This window comes from Scyliorhinus canicula, chromosome 18, assembly GCF_902713615.1.
Source record: "Scyliorhinus canicula chromosome 18, sScyCan1.1, whole genome shotgun sequence".
Taxonomy (NCBI): Eukaryota; Metazoa; Chordata; class Chondrichthyes; order Carcharhiniformes; family Scyliorhinidae; genus Scyliorhinus; species Scyliorhinus canicula.
The window spans coordinates 108911664-108935479 of NC_052163.1; the positions used below are offsets into that span (position 1 = coordinate 108911664).

At 40.6% G+C, this 23816-nt stretch overlaps 1 protein-coding gene across 11 annotated transcripts in view; it reads right to left on the reverse strand.

Annotated features, from left to right (window-relative positions):
• Positions 1 to 9346: 9346 nt before the first annotated feature.
• dot1l (DOT1-like histone H3K79 methyltransferase) overlaps positions 9347 to 23816 on the reverse strand; it is a 143756-nt gene continuing 129286 nt past the window's right edge. For 6 of the 11 annotated variants that reach the window (XM_038776965.1, XM_038776967.1, XM_038776966.1 and 3 more), the window contains 3 exons: positions 22151 to 22669; positions 14525 to 15137; positions 9347 to 13730 (listed from right to left, as the gene is read on the reverse strand). In XM_038776965.1, the coding sequence (XP_038632893.1) occupies positions 14554 to 15137; positions 22151 to 22669 (1103 nt within the window). In that variant the 3' untranslated portion in view covers positions 9347 to 13730; positions 14525 to 14553. Of the gene's footprint in view, positions 13731 to 14524; positions 15138 to 16182; positions 17041 to 22150; positions 22670 to 23816 lie in introns of those variants that run through there. The other 5 variants (XR_005457956.1, XR_005457957.1, XM_038776969.1 and 2 more) reach the window with 5 other exon arrangements.

Here is a 23816-nt window from a genome sequence, read left to right on the forward strand (position 1 = left end):
ACTTCCATCTCCTAGCTAAATTTGATGTCTTCCTCCGGCACTCTTATCCGAACATGCATCAAATCTCATTCACCCATTACCTCTTCACTTGCTGATCTATTTTAGAATTCTCATCCTAACTTTCAAATTCCCCCAAGGCTATGCCTCTCCCACTTTGTAATCTGTCCTCTTCCTGTGCATCAGATTTTAATTGCTCCACCATTGATAGCTGTGCCTACAGCAGCATAGGCCTAATATCACGTCATGGGTTTGGTTGAACAAACATGCAGGTGAAGCATCTTCAGATATTTTTATGTTAAAGGTTCCTTTTTAAATACACCTCTATGCAAGAGGCTAAACCAGTAGAGTGGGGTGGTCAGCATTAAAAAGCAGCAGGGATCACATGGTTAGCACTGCTGTCTCACAGCACCGAGGACCTGGGTTCGTTCCCAGCCCCGGGTCATTGGCCGTGTGGAGTTTGCATGTTCTCCTCGTGTCTGCGTGGGCCTCACTCCCACAACCCAAAGATGTGCAGGGTAGGGGGATTGACCATGCTAAATTACCCCTTAATTGAAAAAAAAATTGGGCACTTTTAGGTCAACCATAACAAAAATAAATAAAATCAGTAGCACCGCAACATTCCCTGATCAGTAGCACTCATCACTAGTGCTGTGCAGTATTTATGGCAGAGCTTTGAATCTGGGAATCATGCATATCACAAAATCCTTACAGTGCAGGTCAGTTGTCCCATCCAGCTCTGACGACATTCTACCTAGTCCCACTAACACCTGTAACCATGCAGATTTTCAGATAGCAATCAAATTCAAATACCTCAATTGAGCCTGCCTCTACCACCCTCAGGAATATTGTTCCAGGACTCCAATCACCCACTGGTTAAAAAGGCCAAAAACATTTTCCTCCTGCCAGTTATTTCGAATCTGCCCTCTACTTCTTGATCATCTCTCTCGAGTGGGAGCAGTTTCTCACTATTTACCCCAGTGATGGGCAACTTAGGCTAGTGAGTGGCCCCCTTCATCTCAATGGGTTGCATGATCGAAATCAGGCTTGTTCACTAACTTTGACCCCATGAAGATTTAAATCCATTTAATACATGGCAAATATTTAATGAGTTGCGGAAAAAAATGAATTTATTAATAGAACTATCAACTTCAAAGAGTAAAAACAACAAAATGGCCACAGGTTGCCCACCACTGATTTATCCAAATCCCTCAGAAACTTTAATACCTCTCGTCTCCTCTCTGCCACCTTTTCGTCAAGGAATGCAGTCCCAGTCATTCCATCCATCCTAGCTGTAGTCTTCGTCCCGAGAATCTTCTTTGTCGTCGCTCCAGTGCCTTCACATCCTCGAGTATGGATGCAATACTCAATACCATCAATAAAGCCAAGGGATACTATATGCTTTATTAACAGCTCTCAACATGCCCGGTCACCTTCAATGAATTATGTACATATACACAGTCCTTTGTTCATGCACCTCCCTTTAGAGTTTCTTCTTTATTTTATACCGTCTCCATATTCTTCCTGACTACACACACAAGCATGAGGGTCCCAACAATCATCAACAAAGTATTTCCTTCATTGCAAATGCTTCTGATACAAGAACAATCAAGGCTGGAATTGAACCAGAGTCCCTGGCACTGAGGCAGCATGCCACCACTATTTCCTCCAGGTGATTCAGTTTCCTCCCAGTCCAAATGTCCAAAGGTTAGGTGGGGTTACGAGAGTAGGGTGAGGCATGGATTGGGTGGGGAGTGGGTAGGGTGCAGACTTTATAGGCCAAATGGCTTACTGCTGCACTGCAGTGATTCTATAAACACTAATCAAAAAAAAAAACAAGGACAGTGAAAGCAAAATACCCTGGGATGCTTTTAAAATCTTTATGACCATAATCTAAATTAAAACCTGCAAACATTTTTAAGCATGCCACACAAAATTATGTAATAATATAGTGCAGATTTAATAGTTTAACAGATTTAAAACAAATAACCAAACCTATGTTTACTTATAAACAATCACCTTTAATCATAAAAAATTACTTTAAAAATTAATACCAATATCTGTTTAAACACATGTCTACATACCTTTAAAACACTTGTTAAAATAGTTGCCTGTTGTTTTCTACCCGTTTAAATGACCCCTCAATGGGCGTTCAAGCTGGCCATAAGGGACAGGGCTACACACCTGCGCTGTCCGAAAGCCTGCGCGGACTGGACTGCTGGAGGCCGAAGGCTGCCGAAGGGAAAGGAAGGCTCCTCGTAACATTGAAGCAGGAAATGTAGCAACCAATTTGGAGACACAAGGTCCCCCAAACAGCGGTGATAATGATCAGATAATCTGTTTTGTGATGAGAGTTGAAGGATAAATATTGGCCCAAACATCAGGGGAGAACAATTTTTAAAAATAGTACTATGGGATCTTTTATGTACATCTGACAGGGCCTCAATTTACAGCGCATCCTAAAAATAACACTTGCAACCACTACACTGGAATATCTGTCTAGATTACATACTCAAAACTCTAAAGTGGGCATTGGACCACAATTAGAATGCAAAAAAAGTTACTTGTTGAATTTGCAGGAATGCATGCACTTAACATCTTTTACATTGTTAGGACAACCCAAAGCACTTCACAGCCAATGAATCACTTTTGAAGTGAATTTACACAACCAAATGATAATGTGTTTTACTGGTATTGGCGAGGGGTGTAATTAAAAATATGGAAATATGTCTCATTTGAAACATGGAAGTCTGGCAATATCTGGTCTGAGAGAAACATGAGAGGATACAGGGAAAGATCCCACAAAGGGTTAACAGCCGCCGCAAAGAGCAGGATTATAAAATGCAGATTCCTTCTCCCAAACAAACAGGATTTTTGTATGAGGCTAAAAACAATGGCTCACACCTTCATTGAAACTAACCATCTTAGTAAGCGTCTGGAAAAGCATGGATGAGGGTTTCAGTTGAGCTCGGTGATAAATGTAAACCTTCCAAGTTATAACCAAGTGGATTTTTAGCATTACACTAAAAGCAATGATTCACTACTTCATTGAAGTAAAATCAGCAGATATGACTAGGGAGACAAATATATAGGTGTGAAGTTCTGCCAAAGTATGAGCTGGGGACACAATTGGAAAATAAAACAATAGAAATGACAGGAATTAAAAGTAACACCTCTTGAAATCAAAGCATTTTGAACATCACAAAGGACAATGTAATCAGATCTGAGTGCTGAGGCCATGCCCAAAATGAATACTTAGTCGTGTTAGAAAAATTTAGATTAAAGGTACCTTTTTCAATCTAAGTGAAATAAAAGTTACTTTACAATAAAGTCATAAAAACTTAATAACTGTTAGAAAGAGAATATAAACCCAGTGACCAGAGCAGGAACTACCAAAACTCAAAGAGAAGGAACAAGAGAAGCAAGCAGAGTCAGCTTAACAGTCAGCTCGGTCATGGGAAAGGGACAGAGGCAGGTTGCCGAGCAAACGCAGCTAATACATCTAAGGAAGACCAGAATTTAAAGAGGAGTCAGAGTCAGCTCAGAGACAGTCAGCAGAGCCAGCTCTGTACATGGGAAAGATAGGACATAGCAACCGAGCTAACCAGCGAATACATCTAAAGACGACCAGATTTTAAAAAGAAAATTGATTGTCAAGGTGGGCCTGAAGGTCCCTTCAACCAACCCGGAGGGTCCAGAAGCAAGATCTTTTTACCTTTCTGTAAAGATAGTGATTGCATCTTTTAAAAGAAAAAGAAAATACTACAGCTCCAGGGTCCCAGGTTCAATTCCCGGCTGGGTCACTGTCTGTGTGGAGTCTGCACGTCCTCCCCGTGTGTGCGTGGGTTTCCTCCGGGTGCTCCGGTTTCCTCCCACAGTCCAAAGATGTGCGGGTTAGGTGGATTGGCCAGGCTAAATTGCCCTTAGTGTCCTAAAAAATAAGGTTAATGGGGGTTGTTGGGTTACTGGTATAGGGTGGATACGTGGGCTTGAGTAGGGTGATCATTGCTCGGCACAACATCGAGGGCCGAAGGGCCTGTTCTGTGCTGTACTGTTCTAAAAAAAAACTTAATTTAACCTGAAACAGTGGTTATTCCAAAGTCTACTTTATTACTTAGCATTGCGAGACTCAGGATCGATGCTACTAAGTGGTAAGTGAATGAAATCTTCGGTGAAGGTATGCGTTATACTGGGGGATAACTTGAAAACATAGTTTGACCTGAATAGCACCCACCAAAGCCTACATAGGAGTCGGGGAGTGAGAATCCCTGTTCACCATTTAGAATGGCGGCCCTTTTTGGTATAGGGGGACTTCTTAAGAATAGTGGTGAGTTTTCAACAGGTGCAGTAGTTCATCAGGACACGCTGTACTTTCACTCCTCTTCTGTTGCAGGAACCTTTAACATCCTAAGTAGGAAAACAAAAAGTAGCACTTCGGCATTTTCCCTACAATGGCAAGGACATGCTTAAGTTCTTCAATGGGGGCAGCACGGTGGTACAGTAGTTAGCATTGCTGCCTCACGGCACCAAGGTCCCAGGTTCGATCCCGGCTCTGGATCACTGTCCTTGTGGAGTTTGCACTCTCCCCGCGTTTGCGTGGGCTTCACCCCCACAACTCAAATGATGTGCAGGGTAGGTGGATCGGCCACGCTAAATTACCCCTTGATTGAAAAAATGATTTGGGTACTCTAAATTTATTTTAAAAAGCTTCTTCAATGGAACTCAAAACCATGACATTCTCACTTGAAGTGTTGCCACAGAGCTAATTTGGCATGTGCTCCATGAATGGTGTTGAAATATCTGTGGACTATAAAAGAAATCTAGTGATAAAAGCTTGGCACACAGCCATATCCAATGACTCTGGCGTGGTAATTAGTAATGCAAGGCCAATGTAATGCTAAACATTATTAATAAATCAGTAGGGGACAAATAGTGGGAACTATGTTAGAACTAGACCATATGTGGAGAATTGTATCCAGTTTTGGTTAATGAGTCACAAGAAAGACACACAAACCTGAAAATAATTCAAAGAGCTACGAAGCTGAACCTCTATGCCACCAGATGATGACAGTAAGAAGTCTTACAACACCAGGTGAAAGTCCAACAGGTTTGTTTCAAACACTAGCTTTCGGAGCACTGCTCCTTCCTCAGGTGACCCGAGGAAGGAGCAGTGCTCCGAAAGCTAGTGTTTGAAACAAACCTGTTGGACTTTCACCTGGTGTTGTAAGACTTCTTACTGTGCTCACCCCAGTCCAACGCCGGCATCTCCACATCATGACCAGATGATGAGTTATGAGAAACGATTGGGCATTCGCGAAATATTCAGAGATGAACAAAGAACAGGCCTTCAAGTAATATATATGGAAATTATTGTAAGACTGGGAACACCGCAATTTAAACCATAAAGACAAAGTCACAAGTTTAAACTAATAAAAGACAAATTTGAAACATTCACGATCCCGAGGGGTCTGGACAAGATCGATGTGGAGAAGACATGTCCTCTTGTGGAAGAATCTAGTTCTGCAGTCCACTGTTTAAAAATAAGGGTTGCCTATTTAGGATAGAGGCGAAAAGATTTTTTTTCTCTAAAAGGGCTGAGGGTCATTGAATCTCTTCCTCAAAAGATAGTGAAAGCCAAGTCTTTGCATATTTTTAAGGCCATAAGTAGATAGATTTTGCAAAGTATGGGAGGGGCAGGGGATGAAAGTTTATTGGGGGTAGGCATGAATTTTTAGTTGAGGTTACAATCAGATCAGCCATGGTCTCAAGAAATGGCGAAGCAGGCTCAAAGGACTGAGCGATCTACTCCAGGTGAGATAGTTGGGGTTGGTGTTAGCAATGCCGGTACGGGTTGGGTCTTTGTTTGGATGGATGAGTTGGGATTGGCCACGGAGCCTTTTCCATCTGATAAATTAAAATGTATATTCTAATCCTCCAAATGGGAGCTTCCTGCATGTGTTTTTTTTTGTATTTCATCATTTTATTGTACAAGTGAACACATTTAGAAATGCAGCAGCTGCTGCAAATATGGCACAACTGAATCTACAATTAATATAATTTGGAAGAGTGGATAAAACTGCAGATGCAAAGCCTTCAAGGTCTTTTACCAAGGTCTGTACACCTCAGAGCCCCCAATGGGAGAGTCCGGGATGAAACGGTTCCTTGATGGGCTGGACATTCCAGTCGTGGGGGAGGTCAGAAAACGGGGCCCGGAAGCACCACTAGCACTGGGAGAGATCATGGACAGCATTAGCTCCATGCAGGCGGGGAAGGCACCGGGACCAGACGGGTTCCTGGCAGACTTCTACAAAAAATTTGCGACAGCAATAGCCCCGCACCTGTTCACAGACTCGCTGCCACCCACGCTAGCATAGGCCTCAATCTCGCTGATACCCAAGAAAAAGACCCAACGGAATGTGGGTCATACAGACCCATCTCACTGCTGAACGCAGATGCAACAATACTGGCCAAAATACTAGCCAAAAGGCTAGAAGACTGTATCACAGGTGGTCGCAGAGGACCAGATGGGCTTTGTCAAGGGTAGACAGCTTACCTCAAACATCAGGCGCCTGCTGAGCGTGATAAATGACCCCATCCGGGGAGAACACCGGGGTGATAGTCTAGTCTCCCTAGACGCAGAAAAGGCCTCAGACAGAGTTGAATGGAAATACCTCGGAGGTACTGGAGCAGTTCGAGCTTGGAACAAGGTTAACCTCCTGGGTAAAGCTCCTATACAATGCTCCAATAGCGAGCATACGGACCAACACCACCAACTCCCGATACTTTCAGCTGCACAGGGACACCAGATAAGGATGCCCACTGTCCCCGCTGCTGTTCGCTCTCGCGATCAAACCACTAGCAATCACGCTCAGAGCAGCGAGAAGCTCGAGGGGGATCCGAAGGGACAGCAGAGAGCAGTCTCACTTTATGCAGATTACCTGCTCCTCTACATTTCAGACGCACAAAGCAGCATGGACGGAATCATCGCACTCCTGAAAGAGTTTGGCGCCCTCTAGGGCTACAAACTCAACATGAGCAAAAGAGAGATCTTCCTGGTACACCCACAAGTAGGGGGGGCAGCACTAACACGACTGTCATTTAATCAAGCCCGACACAAATTCTGCTACCTGGGGATCCAAATTGCCCATGACTCGGAAGGGATCCACAAATGGAACCTCACCAGTCTGAAGGAGGAAGTAAAAAAGGACCTGCAAAGATGGAACACACTCCCACTCTCCCTCGCGGGGAGAGTCCAGACGATCAAAATGAACGTACTGCCCAGGTACCTCTTCCTACTTAGATCCATTCCGGTCTACATCCCCAAGGCCTTTTTCAAAGCACTGGACAAACTAATCATGGCGTTCATATGGGGGGAGGGGGGAGGAGAGAGAATGCTAGGATCCCAAAGAAGGTCCTACCAAAAACAAAATCCAGGGGGGGCTAGCCCTCTCAAACCTACAATTCTACCACTGGGCGGCGACGGCCGAGCGAATAAGGGGATGGATCAAGGAGCCAGAAGCTGAGTGGGTGCGCGCAGAAGAGGCCTCCTGCATGGGGACCTCCCTCCGGGCCCTCGCCACGGCAGTACTCCCATCTCCACCCAAAAAAACACTCCAGCAGCCCGGTGGTGATAGCCACCCTCCAATCCAGGAACCAATTACGGCAGCAATTTGGCCTGACCAAAATGTCGGACAAAGTTCCCATCTGCAACAACCATAGGTTCACACCAGCACTGACTGACACCACCTTCAAAAGGTGGGGGCAGGACAGAGGGACACTGACAGTCAGGGACCTATACACGGACGGCAGGATCGCAACACTGGACGAACTGAGAGAGAAATTCCAGCTACCCTGGGGGAACGAGCCAAGGTATCTACAACTCAAAAACTTCCTACAAAAAGGAGACAAGAACATACCCACAACAGGCATTACTGGAAGAGTTACTGGACGCAAGCATACTAGATAAAGGAAACTGTAGCGACATGTATGACCAACTGGTAGAGGGCCAACACCATACTGAACGCAACAAGAAAGAAGTGGGAGGACCAGGGGATTGAAATAGGGTGGGGACTCTGGAGCGGAGCACTGCACAGGGTCAACACCACCTCCACGTGCGCAAGGCTCAGCCTGACGCAGCTAAAAGTGGTACATAGAGCCCACTTAACAAGAACCCGTGTGAGTAGGTTCTTCCCGGAGGTGGAGGATAGATGTGAACGGTGCCAAGGAGGCCCGACCAATCACGCCCACATGTTCTGGTCTTGCCCCAGACATGCGGGGTACTGGACAGCTTTCTTCAAGGCAATGTCCAAAGTGGTGGGGATGAGGGTGGAGCCATACCCGAAAGTGGCGGTCTTCGGGGTTTCAGACCAGCCAGATCTATTCCTGGGGAGGAGGGCGAATGCCCTTGCCTTTGCATCCCTGATCACCCGCCGTAGAATCCTGTTCGACTGGCGGTCAGCAGCGCCACCCAAAGCTGCAGACTGGCTGTCCATGTCTGACAGCTTCGACAGAACGTGGGAGCCATTCACCCAATTGTTCCGGGACCTGTTTGTGGCTAACGAACAAGCAGAAGAATAGCCAGGTCACCAAAGCATGAGAGGAAGAGATAGACCAGGAGATGGGATGGGAGGGGAGGGGGGAACACAGCTAAACCAAGAGGAAAGAAAGGCGAACCACAGGAGAGACGGGGGGGGGGGGGGGAAACAGGGAACGAGAGAGGAGAACCAGAGGGGGGGGGGGGGGGAGGAGGCAGGGAAATGACAGCCGGAAGGAGGGCACGGGATATGATAACAAACTTGGCATCTCCAGGAACAGAGAACAAGGAGAATACAGGCGGAAGACGGGAGGAACGGTTCAAGTGGAGGTGAGCGCGAGACGACAATGGCAGCGAGATCCGTCCGGGAGAAGCAAGTGACAACGCCAACACCAAACCCATTCGAGTATTGCCCACTGTAATTGTTTCTCCGGCACCCGAATGTATATTTACTCCCCGAGTCTCCACCCCCCCCCCCCCCCCCCCCCACCACACACAATCAGTCGGCAGTTGTGTTGTAAATAATTTTGCCAGTTGTACAGAGTTGCTGCTGTTGAGCTGGTGCACAATACCCTACCAGTTATTCTATTTTATCTTTTCTTTTTTATTATTACTCTTTTTGGTATGTTTGGATGTACCCTATTTTTCTTATTCTGTGTACATAACGGTAAATATACTTTGTTCAAAAACCCAATAAAAACTGCAGATGGAGTGGTGACTTAATTATTGCTTACAAACCGCTATGTAGAATCAAAATTTTCTACAAGTTTTGCAGCTCCAACGACATGTTTTTTTTACAATAAGTACACAACATTATATATTTAGGAATACACAGCTTTATTAAAAAGCAAAAAAAACCTTCAAAAGCATAATTTCTTGGCAAAGCAAACATCAGACAAAATTCAAGAATAATTTGGGGGTAAAATGTCAAAAATGTCAGACCAAAGAAAATTTATTCCTCCAAAAAAAACAAAACATTTTAGTAGTAGTTGCAACTGAAACTGGATTTACAGTACTTTGGAAAAAGGTGGAATGGCAGAAAACAATAAAGAGCAGTTCCACTATAACATTACATACAAATAAAACATAACAGATCTTTAGACTGCTTGCCATTTAACCTTCACAAATTTCACAAAATGTAATAAGCACTAGGCAACTGTAGTCACAAAAACGTCCCTTTCCCTACCACACGACATATGCACCAAGCCTACATTATGAAAAATTTGAAAAAGTCAACTGAATCAGCTATCAACGTGAACATCTAGTTATATTTCAAATTCTATAGCCATGCCAAAATAGTCACAAACCAATTCTTGAGCAATATCAGCTTCTCATCTGTACATATTGAACACATTTTCTATATTTAGAGATTTTAAATAACCACAGATTTTATTTCCTTAACATTGTGTTTATTTAGGACAGCTTTTTTTCTTCCACACCAAGCAGCATTGTACAATATAAGCTACAGCCACAAAAAGACAGACTGCATGGTACAAGTGCAAAGAATATCTGATTCATCCTCCACTTGCGTATTTAAAGATAACATCCATCTTACACAAGATAATATGTAGCCTTCTAATCAAATACTACAAAGTGATGGAAACCTATATCTGAGATGTCCAAAGCTCAACTTTGAGGGGAGTCCAGAGGAAAATCATTTAAAAGTTCAGATTCTTCCACCTTACAACTAAGTTTTCAATTCAATATTGTTAAATTAACAGTCCTAACATCCGTTTGCAATTGTTTTAGGGATAGTATGTGCCTGAAATAATGAAGGGTCTAAACACTATATTGTATTGCCCTTTATCATATTCCACAGTCACAGCACAATTCATGTTTGTGGAATTTATTGCGTTTTTAATTTGTATTAACTGGTTAATTTCAGATAACCCCAACACCTATGCAATCTCAACTCACAGGCTAACTTGATTTACATGAAGTTATAAAATTTTATAACATTAATTTAGATAGGTGTACATACATTGTTTAAATGCTCATTCAGGATACAGTGCGATGAGGATTAAAATACATTTGTATCTCAAATGTTTTTCCTAACATAAGCATTTTAAAAATGTAAAACTATGTTCAAATGTCCCCCAAGTGCAGTTGGGGAAGTGAAAGATGCACAAAATATAATTAATATCTAAAATCCAGCATATGATGGACATTATCTTTCAGTGCTGAAAATCATCTGTGTCTTGTGATGGTTCAGAGACACTTGGAAAAGGGTTGTTCTCTTTTTCCAGACTAATAAAATGTACAATTTAGTTACAAACAGGAAAAAAAATGTCTTCCAAAGTATTTGGGAATACTCAAGGAAATTAGATAATAAGTTTCTAATATATCTCAGGCATTTTGGTTATATATATATATATATATATATTTATATATTTTAAAGTAATAGTATTACTTTGTACAGAAGATTTTCCTTACAGTAAACTGAACTTGATAAATAGTGTACAGATCACAATAGATGTTCAATTATTAAGGGGCAATCTAATTTACAGTTTCTGCATGATAGAGGTACCCCTGGTGGATTGTACAAATGGATTTTGACTGCTTTCGAAAAGCAGTTTCTTTAATTACTATAAACCAACATACAATGACATAAATGCACCTTTTTTTCTATTAAGTTATATGGCTCAGTTTTCACAGCATGTAATTACACCTCAATCTACCTCTAAATTTAAGGCTACTTATGGAGAACATCCTGCCACTGTTTGATGTTTTACTCAGTTACCGGTGAGCTATCTACCATGTACTAGAATGAATTTTGTCACGAAATGAAGTCAAATTATAATTGACTTGTCATCTTCCTATGCTTCCATGAAATTTCTGGTCGAGTGTAACACCCAAAATAATCAATCTGCAGTCAACACCACTGGACCCTACAAAGTAGGTTCAATGGGACTGAAATCTAAATTAACACCAAATTTGACTTCTTGCAGTTTTAGTGTATTTCAATAGAACAGTACTCTGAATTTTATTTTACTTGTTGCACCTCAAAAACAGAGTTTACAATACCTAATAACTATTGCATCTGTACCAGTAATAGACTAAAGGTTGAATTTTAGTCAACTATTTCCTAGTTCAATTACCCTCTTAGCTATTTCAATAAAGAAATCATAAAAATTGCATTCCAATAATCTTTCTTCCCAAGATCTCATGATGCATTTTATGGGGTCTTGCCCAGGAATATATCAGAATACAGAAAGGGAAGTACAATTCTCTACAGTCCCACATTATGGTATTTTAAACGTGAATAAATATTAGTTTCAAGTAAAGGTCAGAACATTAATATGACTAAGCACTGAAGCTGGTGACCAGTCAGTGGAAAGTGTCCAATCAATGTTTGCACTTGAACATTTACCACTTTAAACTACACTGTGCATTACGCAGCACTGAACGAAACGTGTCACTATTTTAACGCTAGTCATGCATGAATGATGCATGCACATTGGAGGACCATCAAGCTCAACTTCTCAAGAACTTCTGTTCGCCCACACTGTAAAAAGCCAACGTTTCTGCTCACACTTCTACAAGCTTTCATTTTATTACAATTACTCAGTCACAAACTTAAAATTCCCAAAAGCCACTACTAAAACTTCACATCCCAAAAGCAAACACACAAAAAGTAATTCACTTGGGTAAAATACAACAGTTTTAAACTGCAATGTGGTTTCAAAACAGTCAGTAGAACCCAAGAATAAATCTTCTCCACCCCCCCCCCCCCCCCCCCCCCCAATTCATTCTATAGGTTATTTATTCACTTAACATGCTGGATAATGTTTTTGAATAAAAAGATATATGGGCCCCCGTGTGCTGCACTGTAATAAATGCACGACACGTGAATCAGCTCCACCTAGAAACAAACAGCACAATTCTTTGCTGGTCTAAGAGCCTTTAAGTCACCCTCAGTTACTTATTTAATCATTTCATTATAAGTTACAAAAACGCTTGGCATTGGTCTTACTGCAGTTTGGTTAGAGAGTATAATTACATAAAAAATTACTGCAATTTCTTCGCTTCAGACCTTTTAAAATAAAAACATAGCTCTTTTAAATAATTTGATAAAATAGAAAAAGAAATTCAGCTTCAAGCACAATCCAATGTTGAATTCATTAACCAGAAAGTTTAACTTTTGTTAAGGATATTAAAAAACTTGAGGTACTTTTTAAAACTGGATTATTAAAGATGTCCTGCCTTGAATGTATAAAACTTTGTGAAAAAGAAATTTTTAAAATACATTTTAAAAAATGACCTATAGTCTATGAAATCCCATTGCATTTTAAATTTTAGTCTTCCTTTTCACATTTTGCTCTCTTGGGTAGTTTATACATAATACATATTTCTTGAACAAAAATGTGTAGAAAATGGTCAAAATTTACACTTCATTGTATACTAAGTTTACCAGAAAATCAATGTGCTATTGCTTACAATTAAAATTACACAGCAATAATTCAAATGTATAATAAATCTTTATCTAATGGTATTAGATTTCACTGTTTGAACTGCAATTTACAATGCTATAAAACACCATTAAATTAATGAGAAAAAGACAGTGATGACAATATTTTTCTGTGTTATCATGAACGATCACTCAACATACAAAAAAAACCAGAGACAAAAAGACCAGAGACAATCAGTGGAAGAGAAGAGCAGGATTGTACTTGTATAAAGTAAACTGAAGAAGGCTGAGCAACATTTGCATCAAGTACCAAACTGTTAACAAGTGACACCAAATATTACAAGGATATCATTTGTTGCAGAGAAGCTGGTCTCAGCTAACAATTTAGTTTTCAACCTTTCAGAATAATAAGCACCAGGGATCAGAACCCACAGAGGCACAGTTTGTGATGGTTAAAATAGCACCAACAGCAGGCTAACAAATGAATGCTGGTGTGCGCTGCACTTCACACTTCAAAGCCTCTCTCGGCTTTCTGGAACAATGACTAGTCCCAATCACTTGGAAGAAAGATAAATAGTTTCTAAAACACCATACAACAGGAGCCATTTTTTGTTTGCAGCAACACTAAAACCAATTCACAGTAAAATGTATTTGTTTTTATTTTCCAGTAGTAAAGAAGCAAAACAATGTTTGCAGGCCACTCAAGCACCTTTTGTTTGATGGAAGTGGATGAAGTTGGTCCACATCGTCCTTGCATAGGTCACATTGTTTTGAGGTAGAATTCCTAATTACCTAGAGATAAAAGGGAAAAAGTACATCATCTACCTTCTATTAATAACAGCACCATACTTCAGCTTCAAAAACAAAATCATAGAATGGTTAGGCAAAGGAGAAAGAAATTCCCCATTCGCCTTTAAGCATCAACAATAGTAAACTCCATTCATCAGGTTGTTACAGATTAACACTTATTCACATCCCAGGTATAAATGTAATACTAGCTGAACAGCAAAATATCAACTATTTTTAATTTTAATGAGAAAACCTCCACTAAAAGGCATCAATATCGCAGAAGATAGTTCTCCATAATAATCAGGTTGCCATCCTGAATTTTTCAGTGTTATGTTAATCATAATGCTGGTATATTATTGTTGGAAAAGTGGAATACTAGGAATGCTGGAAATGTGAAACAAAAAATGCTACAAATACTCAGCAAGGTCAGGCAGCATCTTTGGTGAGAGAAACGGAGTTGGTGTTTCAGGTCTGTGACTTTGCCAAGTTTTGCTGAAAGGTCACAGATCGGAAACGTTATTTCTGTTTCTCTTATTATTAGAACTTTGCTGAGAACCGGATAGCTGCTTTTAAAAAAAAATAAGAGGTATCTGTATTTCTGATTTGAAGCACACACCTACTCTGCAAAGAGAAAAATAAAACATTCCTAAGCCATAAATGGGTATTCTAGAAATCTTAGTATTGCAAAATTATTTAGTTTATAAACCCCTAGAGTTTGCATTTCATCAAGATGTCTCACATATATCTGTACACATTCTGATAAATTATTTTAACCTTGCACATTTTTCTAACCTTACCTTTTAAGACTGATAAAGTACGCAAGTTCTTATCGAGGCTTAACCCCAGAGAAATGTGCAGCATAAGGAGACTGCATGCCAAGTGTGACCCACATTGCAGATGTATTTGAGCTTGACTGAGGGATGAGAGGTGCTGATTGAGCAAGCGCTGAACGTGGCAAAGGTGGGTGATGCACTGTGAAGGAAGGGTGAGAAGCTTTGGGCTGCAAAGATGCAAGCTTCATGGCTAATGCAGTGTTAGCAGATTGAAGCGAAGCAGTTGAAGAGGAGCAAGAAATGGATGAAGACAAGTATCCTTCACTAACAGTGGACATATTACGAAGAGAAGGTTCAGAACTATTTGAATTTAACAGTGGAGGGGGTGGCGGTAAGGAAATATTGGGGGGAGGCGTGTTAAGTACAGACGGTGTAGGTGCTCGGGTAAGGTAGGGGGCCACTCTGCTCTCAGTGGAAGATAACGTACTGGAAGTTACAGAAAGAAATGAATAGGAAGTAGAAGGAACAGCCTGTAGTGGGTTAAAGCTTAACATCGTGCTACTAGATACTGGAACATTGCTGAAATTGGCTCCAAACTGATGAGAAGAGACTGAAGGCACCACATGGTTAAAAATACCTGAAATAGGAGAGAAAAAAACAGCTCAAAGATTTTCGTCTAGCAGGAAGCAAAGCATCAATACAGCAAAGCCCACACCTACAGCTTGTTTCAGCAAGCACAGTAAAAGCAATAAAAAGAAAATAAATTTATAAAAAAGCAGAACAATTCAGGTTACCCAAAGTATAGCAACTCTCCTTTTCAGTCAACTTTTAGTGTATCTAAAAGAAATACACTTTTATATAAAAATACGAAAGTAAACCAGGATATTGCCAACCATGCACTTTTCTTTTGCTCCCTCCTCCCATCCACCAAATTTTCCCCTGCTTCCCAAATTAGTTGATGGGGTGCACCTACACCATGGAAAACAACACAGCAAGACAGACCCCTCATCTCACCAGATAACCACATGCATGCACTGACCAGAAAGGGGCCCCTGAAGATCTTAACCCCATAGCAGCTCCTGAAGATCATAATCCCTCAGGAGCTCAGAGATCAAATCCTGCACACCCAGTTAGTTTGCCTAGCTGTGCTCTAGCACTTCCTTTAACCTCGAGCCTTTATCTCTATGAATCAGTTCGGAATAATTTTCCAACACTTTGTGCATTCCAGCAAGTCCAGTCTATCCAAAATGTTATTTAAACATTTAGTTAAATTGCACGGTCGACGTATTTTAGGGCATTTCATAAAATTGCTTACTTTGAATTGTAGTAATGTGCTCTAAAATGCTAGTATTACAAAGGCAAAATCAAACCAAATACCATTTACTACTTAGTTGTGTTTTTAGATTATTCAATTGACAACGTGAAAGGCCTTAGAGAAATTCAAGGGTGCATTGAATAAACATAAATCAATTTTTTTTGGTACGGTATAATAACCCAGTGACTATATGTACCATTTAAGTCTTCATCAGTAATCAGAATCCCCACAGTGCAGAAAGAGGCCACTCGGCCCATCGTGTCTGCACTGGCCCATGCTCCGATAGAGCACCTTACCTTTCCCCTGCTCCTATCCCTGTAACCCCACCTAACCTTTGGACAATATTAGCATGTCCAGTTCACCTAACCTGCACGTCTTTGGGCTGTGGGAGGAAACTGGAGCACCCGGAGAAAACCCACGCAGACACGGGGAGAAAGTGAAAATTCCATAGGCAGTCACGAGGTCGGAATCGAACCTGGGTCCAACGAGTGATATCTTTTGTTTTCAGTAGTGTTGAAATTTTAGTGCAAAATTTTCAGTCCATCATCCATTTGTCCATCCAATGTTCTTGAGGTTAGTTTTCAAAGAAAAATGAGGGGACCATCCAGCACATCCTTGCTTAGAAATTTCAAATCCCGGTCACATTATCTAACGGCCCCTTGATTCAAGATTTTGTTTTCACTATCCTACTTTATGGACAGTTTCAGGTACTGATCAGTTTTTGCTTCAAGCATATTTGTCTCCATTTGCCTTGGATCAGCATCTGTGAACTTTGTCCTGCAAGCTCCAAGGAGTTGTCACATGGTAGCTCTTCCTTTATTAACAGAATCCTGCTGTTGCAGATGAAAAGCCATGCCGAAGTGGATGCCTTGTGTCAAGGCAGCCAGCTAATCTGATATTTCAAACCATTTCAAGCTAGAACTTAGAGTTTGAAGATCAGAAAGGATTTGAATCCCCTTTTGGGGTCACACAAAAGTGTTCACTTCTTAAGCAGACTGCTTTGTGGGGCTTGGATGAACTGAACAGATAACGCAATGGGCCCAGAGGAAATCTGCCCCATCTACAGAATTGGAGACCTTGTATTAATCGGCAGCAATGTCAATTCTTTATCCTGCATCTTTTGATGTACAGAGGGTGGGATAGGCAGAGTGCTGGATTCAAAGAAGTGGCAAGTTTCTTCTCCATCTTCTCTGTTGCTGGTTCAGATCTCGAGGTACTTTGCAACCTAAGGAGCCAATCCAAGAATAATTTTTGTAGTAGAGTTAGTCAGATAGACCTTCCAAGCCCTACTTCATGAGGCTGTAAATGATGCAAAATTTGAATTGTGTTTCTCTCTCTTTTTCCCCCTTCAGGCAGCAGAATCATTACAAAATGCTCAAGTATTTTGCAGGATATGGAGTAGGTTAAAAATGGAAGTTCTCCCAAGTTCCGCTCTAAAACTTAGAAGAGCTGGCTGTAAAATAAACTGTAGCAAGTGCATCAATGCAAATTATTTGGTAGACGTCACGTTTACATTGCTCAATGTTTGATTTGTAACTGTGAAGTACTGAAACTAGAATAGACTGATGCTGACACACAATACTCAGATTTTAGCATCAATCCCTGCACCCCCCCCCCAAAAAAAAGACAGAATTTGAACACCACTGTTGGTTGCAATGCTCAAATGCAACCCTGGTAATTGATGCTAGAGGTGGAACTGCAATGCGGAATAAACCTTTGAAAGCCAAGATTCAGATGCACAAGATTCCATGGAACTAGTTTTAGCAGCCCACAACCGAGTGACAATTTATTGTTCTGTCTTCTTAAGCACTGCTCTTGGGAGGATGGCCTCCTAGCATGGTTTAAACAATAATGCCATGCCGTCCGACTTGTACTTTGATGGTCAATAGTGCAAGCATTTGTCATGCCCATCAACACTTTTTATAGAATGTGATGACTGATCACTTAAACTTGACGTGGAACAATTTCATGACATCAAACTTTTTTTTGAATGCAAGCTCCAACATTGAATTCAGCTTCTTTCATTCAACTGCTGAAGAACCTGAAGACACATTCCAGTAAGCTAAGACTGGTATTAAAAAGCCCAGATCAGCTGCTATGAGTAAGGCATGACAAGCACATTGCCAGTGTGATCCAATACAGTGATTATTTTAGTAGATCATCCACACAAAGAATGGCAATGGTAATTCACAGTAAACGGCATGTTTCTCCAGTCAATGGTCAGTATAAAAAGGTTTCAGAGGTTTTGGGAGAATATCTTGGTGTTTAACTCTACTCTTGGATACTTTCCTCTATCACACAGGCTTACTCCAAGGTTCTGGAGATGCTTGTTTACAACTGTGTTAAAGAAACCCAAGTGATTGGTTTCTCCACTACCAGAAGTTTCCTTTTTCCTCTGCATTTGCTGTTCACATCTTGATTGTTAACTTAAAAGTCAGTAACGTACAGTGTACAAAATAATGAACCCAATTTAATAACTATAAATTCATGAAATAGCAGGTTTCAAATAGTCATCTTCATAGTTCATCATTTTCTTTCCACTACAATTAGATAAGGCACAGATGGTGACTGATGTTTTTGGTCGAAAACCACAACTACAAGGATGTAGGCAAAGGTTATTTCAAAAACCTGCCACAAATTGGCGGTGGGATCTATGGTCTGAGTTGGCTTAATAATAATAGGTCTCTTGACCTTAGAATTATTACTTTATGTACTTTTAGCAAAAAATCCTCTGTGAAAATATTTACCATTGCAAGCCATAAAAAAAGACTTGCATTTATGCAGCGCTTTTCATAACTTTACAAGCACTTGACAGCCAATTAAGTACTTATCAAAATGTAGCTACTGTTATAAATGTAGGAAACACGGGCGGTGAGTAGCATTCCATAAAGTCCAGCCTTATTCCAGGAAACTCCAGTGAAGTGTTACTTTATATTTCACAAAGAGCACAAGATGTATTTGGAGGCCTTTTGACCCATCTGATTTTCAACTAAAAATAAAACACCCCATTATCCCACTGACATAAGCTTCCCCAGCCCGTGACTCATTCTTGCCTATTATGGAAGTCACTACATACACATCCTTGGCCTTAGAACAATAAACAACCTCAAAGAGGGGGAAAAAACCCACAAAATCATTTATTCTCTTCTCATTACTCCCAAAAATCAAAATATCATAAATATATCTCCCAACCCACAAAATGGTACAAACAAACTGACCCCAGACATTTATCAATGTTGTTTACAACTAACCCCCACAGCTGTTCAAGGACCTGAATAATTTAAAGGAATTGAACACTCCTCCTCCCACCCTCATGGACATACCATAGGAAGGCAAAATATTATGCATGTTCGATTCTACAATTATTTTTACTCTTATACATTCAAAGGAACTGAATGCCCAATAGACAAAAATCAAATATTTATGACATACAAAATGGATGAAAAAAATCTGTGCCAAACACGGCTTTCCTCATTTGAATGTTTATCTAGGTTTACAGCTAGGAAAGTAATTTTGTATATGGTCACCTACATGAAAGTCTGTTGATATTTTTGGCACTGATGTTCCACTAAAAGCAGCATTGTCCAAGATTAAAACTCAAACAAGTCATAAATCATTGAGTTTGTGAAAGATAAAACGGGCAAATCGCATCATCTTGGAACAAACATAGGTAGACTATCCACAAATCCTAACTCGTACAAAAACTGCACTTTTTAAAACCTCATCGACCTTTGGCGTGGGATGTCTCCTGAACCGACATCAAACGCACCAGACCTTTATTAATCAGTAGGACATTGTTCTTTTCTAACCATTTGTTTACTTTGGTCTCCAACTAGCCTAGGCCACTGTAACATAAGTTGGTCAAGGCCTACATGCAGCATCCGGAAATCAAAATGATCTAAAGTCCGAAACATAATTGGCCCCGAGAGTTGGATAAAGAATGCTCAAACTGTATTATAAGCACACTCAAAAAAAATTACTTGCGAAAAAGTGTAGAAGTGTGTCAATGTGAGATAAAGATGGATTGTAGCCCATTTGCAATAGCAATTTGACTATCTGCCAGTCACTGAAGGCTTTTTGAAAATAATTCTGCTTGGCATGACACTTGGGTTTTCTGAATGACGGCAATTTAAAGGATTACAAAGAAATAGAATTCTAATATTTAGATGTATGATTAATACATTATTTTCAATAGCAATCAGAATATACTGTGCAAATTTGATGCAAATCTCAAAACCAGGTCCCAGTTCTGATCACCAATATTTGGATGCATTACTACTGCTAACATTATGGAAATTTTAAATGTCTGCTCTCTTAGTTTTAAATCTACATTTTGTTTTGCTCGTCACTTTGGTATAAATATTTCTCACAAGAAATTCCAAAATTCAAATTTCTGGATGAAAAGAAGAACTGGTCTTATTGTAATTACATTTTCCCTCAGTTGATAGTTCTACACCAACTTTGTTTCAAACTTCCCACTTTCTGCAGCCACACTGCAAAGAAATCCGATGGTGCGAGCAAATCTGTAATTTCAAAAGTTACCTCGCTCTCTTCTTCAGCACCACCACCCTCCTGTCTGAGGGAAGATTTTTTGTTGGGGGTGGGGATGGGGTGTTAAAAGGACATTAAATGCTTAAATATACAGAATACATCAACATGTTATGCACTTTGATATTTCTTTCCTCAACTGTGAAATATTGGTGTATCAAGACTCCAGCTGTGGGGAGATGGACCACCAAATTAAATCAGGCTCTTGATGCAAGATTCATTGCTACTGCACAGGTTTGCTTTGGAAAGTTATTAATGGCTACTTGAGGCTTGATAACGCTATCCTGGAACAATAGCTGAAAGAATTATCTTTATTGTCACAAGTAGGCTTACATTAACACTGCAATGAAGTTACTGTTGCCACAGTCCGGCGCCTGTTCGGGTACACTGAGGGAGAATTCAGAATGTCCAATTCACCCAACAGCACGTCTTTCAGGACTTGTGGGAGGAAACCAGAGCACCCGGAGGAAACCCACGCAGGCACAGGGAGAACGTGCAAACTCCGCACAGACAGTGACCCAAGCCGGCAATCTAACCTGGCACCCTGGAATTGTGAAGCAACAGTGCTAACCACTGTGCTACCGTGCAAGTATGATTTTATTAAGCAATCCTTGGTCTAGTAACATGCAAGTTAATGCCTGCAAAAACGCAGAACTCAATGTTCTAGTCCTTCAAGAAACAAAGGACACGAAGTAAAGAAATAATTAGCAAATTAAAATTGCATCATAACAAATCTACTGTAACCTGGGATTCACAAGACTCCCATCAGTTAAAATATAGGATGTTAAATTATAGCATACACTGGAAACTAGATATCAATGTTGATTACATTGACCTTTCTGATCAAAGATATTAATTCAGATGAAATCTTCCTCTACCTGCTAATATCCTGAAGAAAATTAATTTGACAATTTCAATCCATATGGAGTTACTCGAGCAAGCTGTCCCTCGTTGTGCATAACATCGTAGAAAGTGGACTAATAAAGGGAAATGTCTCCATGATCACAATTGTGTTAATTCAAGAACTCAGTTTACCAGACAGTAGATGGCGCTCTTCTGAGTGTGTGGCAAATGGTCAGAGTGGATAAAATGTTTATGGAACAAGGTAAGAAAGCTTTGAACTGAAAGTATCTTCCTGCCATTCCAAGTACTGCTTACATTTAAATAGATTTCAGTTTATTAAACATTTTAATATTCTGACAAAGTTCCTAGGCTTTCTTTGAATTCATTAAAATGCAAGGCCCCCTTTCTAGATGCAGCACATTGCTTTTAATTGCAGTACCCTCGGGCGTACCCACCTCCTGCAGTCCCACCAGCAATACCAGTAATGGAGAAACTTAGCAACGGTGTAACAGTGTCACCCCAGCTGTTACAGGAACTATGTTTGCATCAATTGGTCTTGATCCAAAGAAATCAGCCACACTGTTGGCCGCAGAATGGAGTTTGAGTTTCCCTGCAATCACATTGAATGCTGTGATCCTGTGGTAAGCTGACCAGGAAAAGAACCTGCAACAGAATGGTGCGACCCACAGAATGGTGCAATTGTGACTGAATCGAACATAGTGCATGATTAGTTGTGGATAACCGCTTCCTGAAAGATGGCAGCTAGAATATTTTTAGTCACCCAGTATTCCTCCCATGGGACTGTGGCCATTGAAATTAAAGAAAAGGTTTTGGCTAGTTAACATTTCCTACTCTCTATGTGATTTGTTCATCTCCATATTAAATAGCATTGCATTTTCTCCATTTGGCCTCCAAGTAATTTACTCCTCCTGCGTTTTCTTTACCTTTGACCCCCGACTTGCTCAGCTCATCGCCCTTTGCACCAGTCAACCCATCTGGTTGCTTCTTGTTTGAAGAGAGATTTGAGTCAATACTGGAGTCAGCTTTGTTCCTGGTCAGCTGGTACAGTGCACTGGAATTCAGCCCCACCATCTCTGAAGTCTTAAGAGCTAAACAAGCACCTTCATTATAATCATGTAAACTGATATCTGCAGATCGTCCAGAACTGTAATTAAAAGTGATCGGCGAGGCTGCATGACAGCCATTTTCCTCCACCGAGACTGGGGTGGTGATGTGTTTCCTCTGATGGGGTCCCATTTTAGCATCACTGACTGAATGTTCACCTGTTATAGGCCTGGTGCCAAAAGGTGACGCTTGGCATAAAGCAGATGTGGACTGGGATGCGTTGTCAGAGTTCTTGGTCAAATTGATATCAGATATTGGAGAGAAAGTGGATTTCCATTTACTGCTGTTGTCTGAAGTGCTGGAACCGAGTCCTTGCTTGCGTATCGATAAACTTCCACCTATAAAGATTTAAAAACAGCGCAAGAAGAAACTGGGAGTGAAAGAAACGATACAAATTTAACCTCACTTTCAAGTTGGCTTTGAATCAGTAACACACAAGAAGTTAATCACTGAAGAATTTGGGGGGGTGCGTTGGTGCTCAATTTAATAGAACAATATCATAACCCAATGCGCATGTCATATTTTTGCATTAAACTGATCCAAGGCTAAAAGAAACTCTTGGAAGTAAAACAAAGAGCGAGACATGCAAAAGGTACACATGATTAAGTAATATTAATAGAGTAAGATTTACAAAGCCAGAAATCAGCAAGGATAAATAGATTAACCGTGAATCACAACATAGATGAGTAGTGAGGCCAGTTAGCATATTTGCGCTCATTCATTCAGAAGGGAAATAAACGTGCTCTCTTTACTTCTCTTCCTCGCACATATGGATTATTGAATGGCTGAGCAGATTCAAGGGGCTGAATGGCCTACTCCTGTACCCATTTCTTTTGTTCTTACACCATCCCCCAAAATATTTACTTTCAGCATTCCAAGTGTTGAATACTCTTTGTTTAAAGCACATCATGGCAAATATCTGAAACTGCACCAGTATTGGCCTATTCTAATTTAGCATTGGTTTGTGGTCTCGGTTTATCCTAAATTACTATCAAGGCTAAAAAGACTCCAAGTTTCTCTAATCTTTGCTTGCAATGTAATAATTTGATCCTACTCTGCTTTGCCCAGCTTCCATTCTTGAATGGCTTACTTGTCTTCAAGAAAAGTTGAATATTCATGGTAGAGTCACTGTATATGGTCCAATTTATACTTTGCTGATCGAGCAATATTAGATGTTGTTGCAGACAGTAAAATTCAGTCTCAAATCTACAATTGTCCCAGGTCCCATTCAGCTTAACCTTCAGCTTTTAAGCAAATCTATGTCATGTGTTCGTTTGACCCTCATTTTCATTCAAATGTGTCGTAGCTTTTCACTTTTATATTCAATTATATTTGGCATTGTTCCATCCTGTAATTGAGTTTGATCAAAAAACGTTGGTCTGCCCAATCTACATCCTCCAAATGTATCGCTCCTCCAGAATTTGATATCTGCAAATTTAAATGTTTTTTAGTGGATTTATTTAATCCAAGCAATCATTAGTCGGT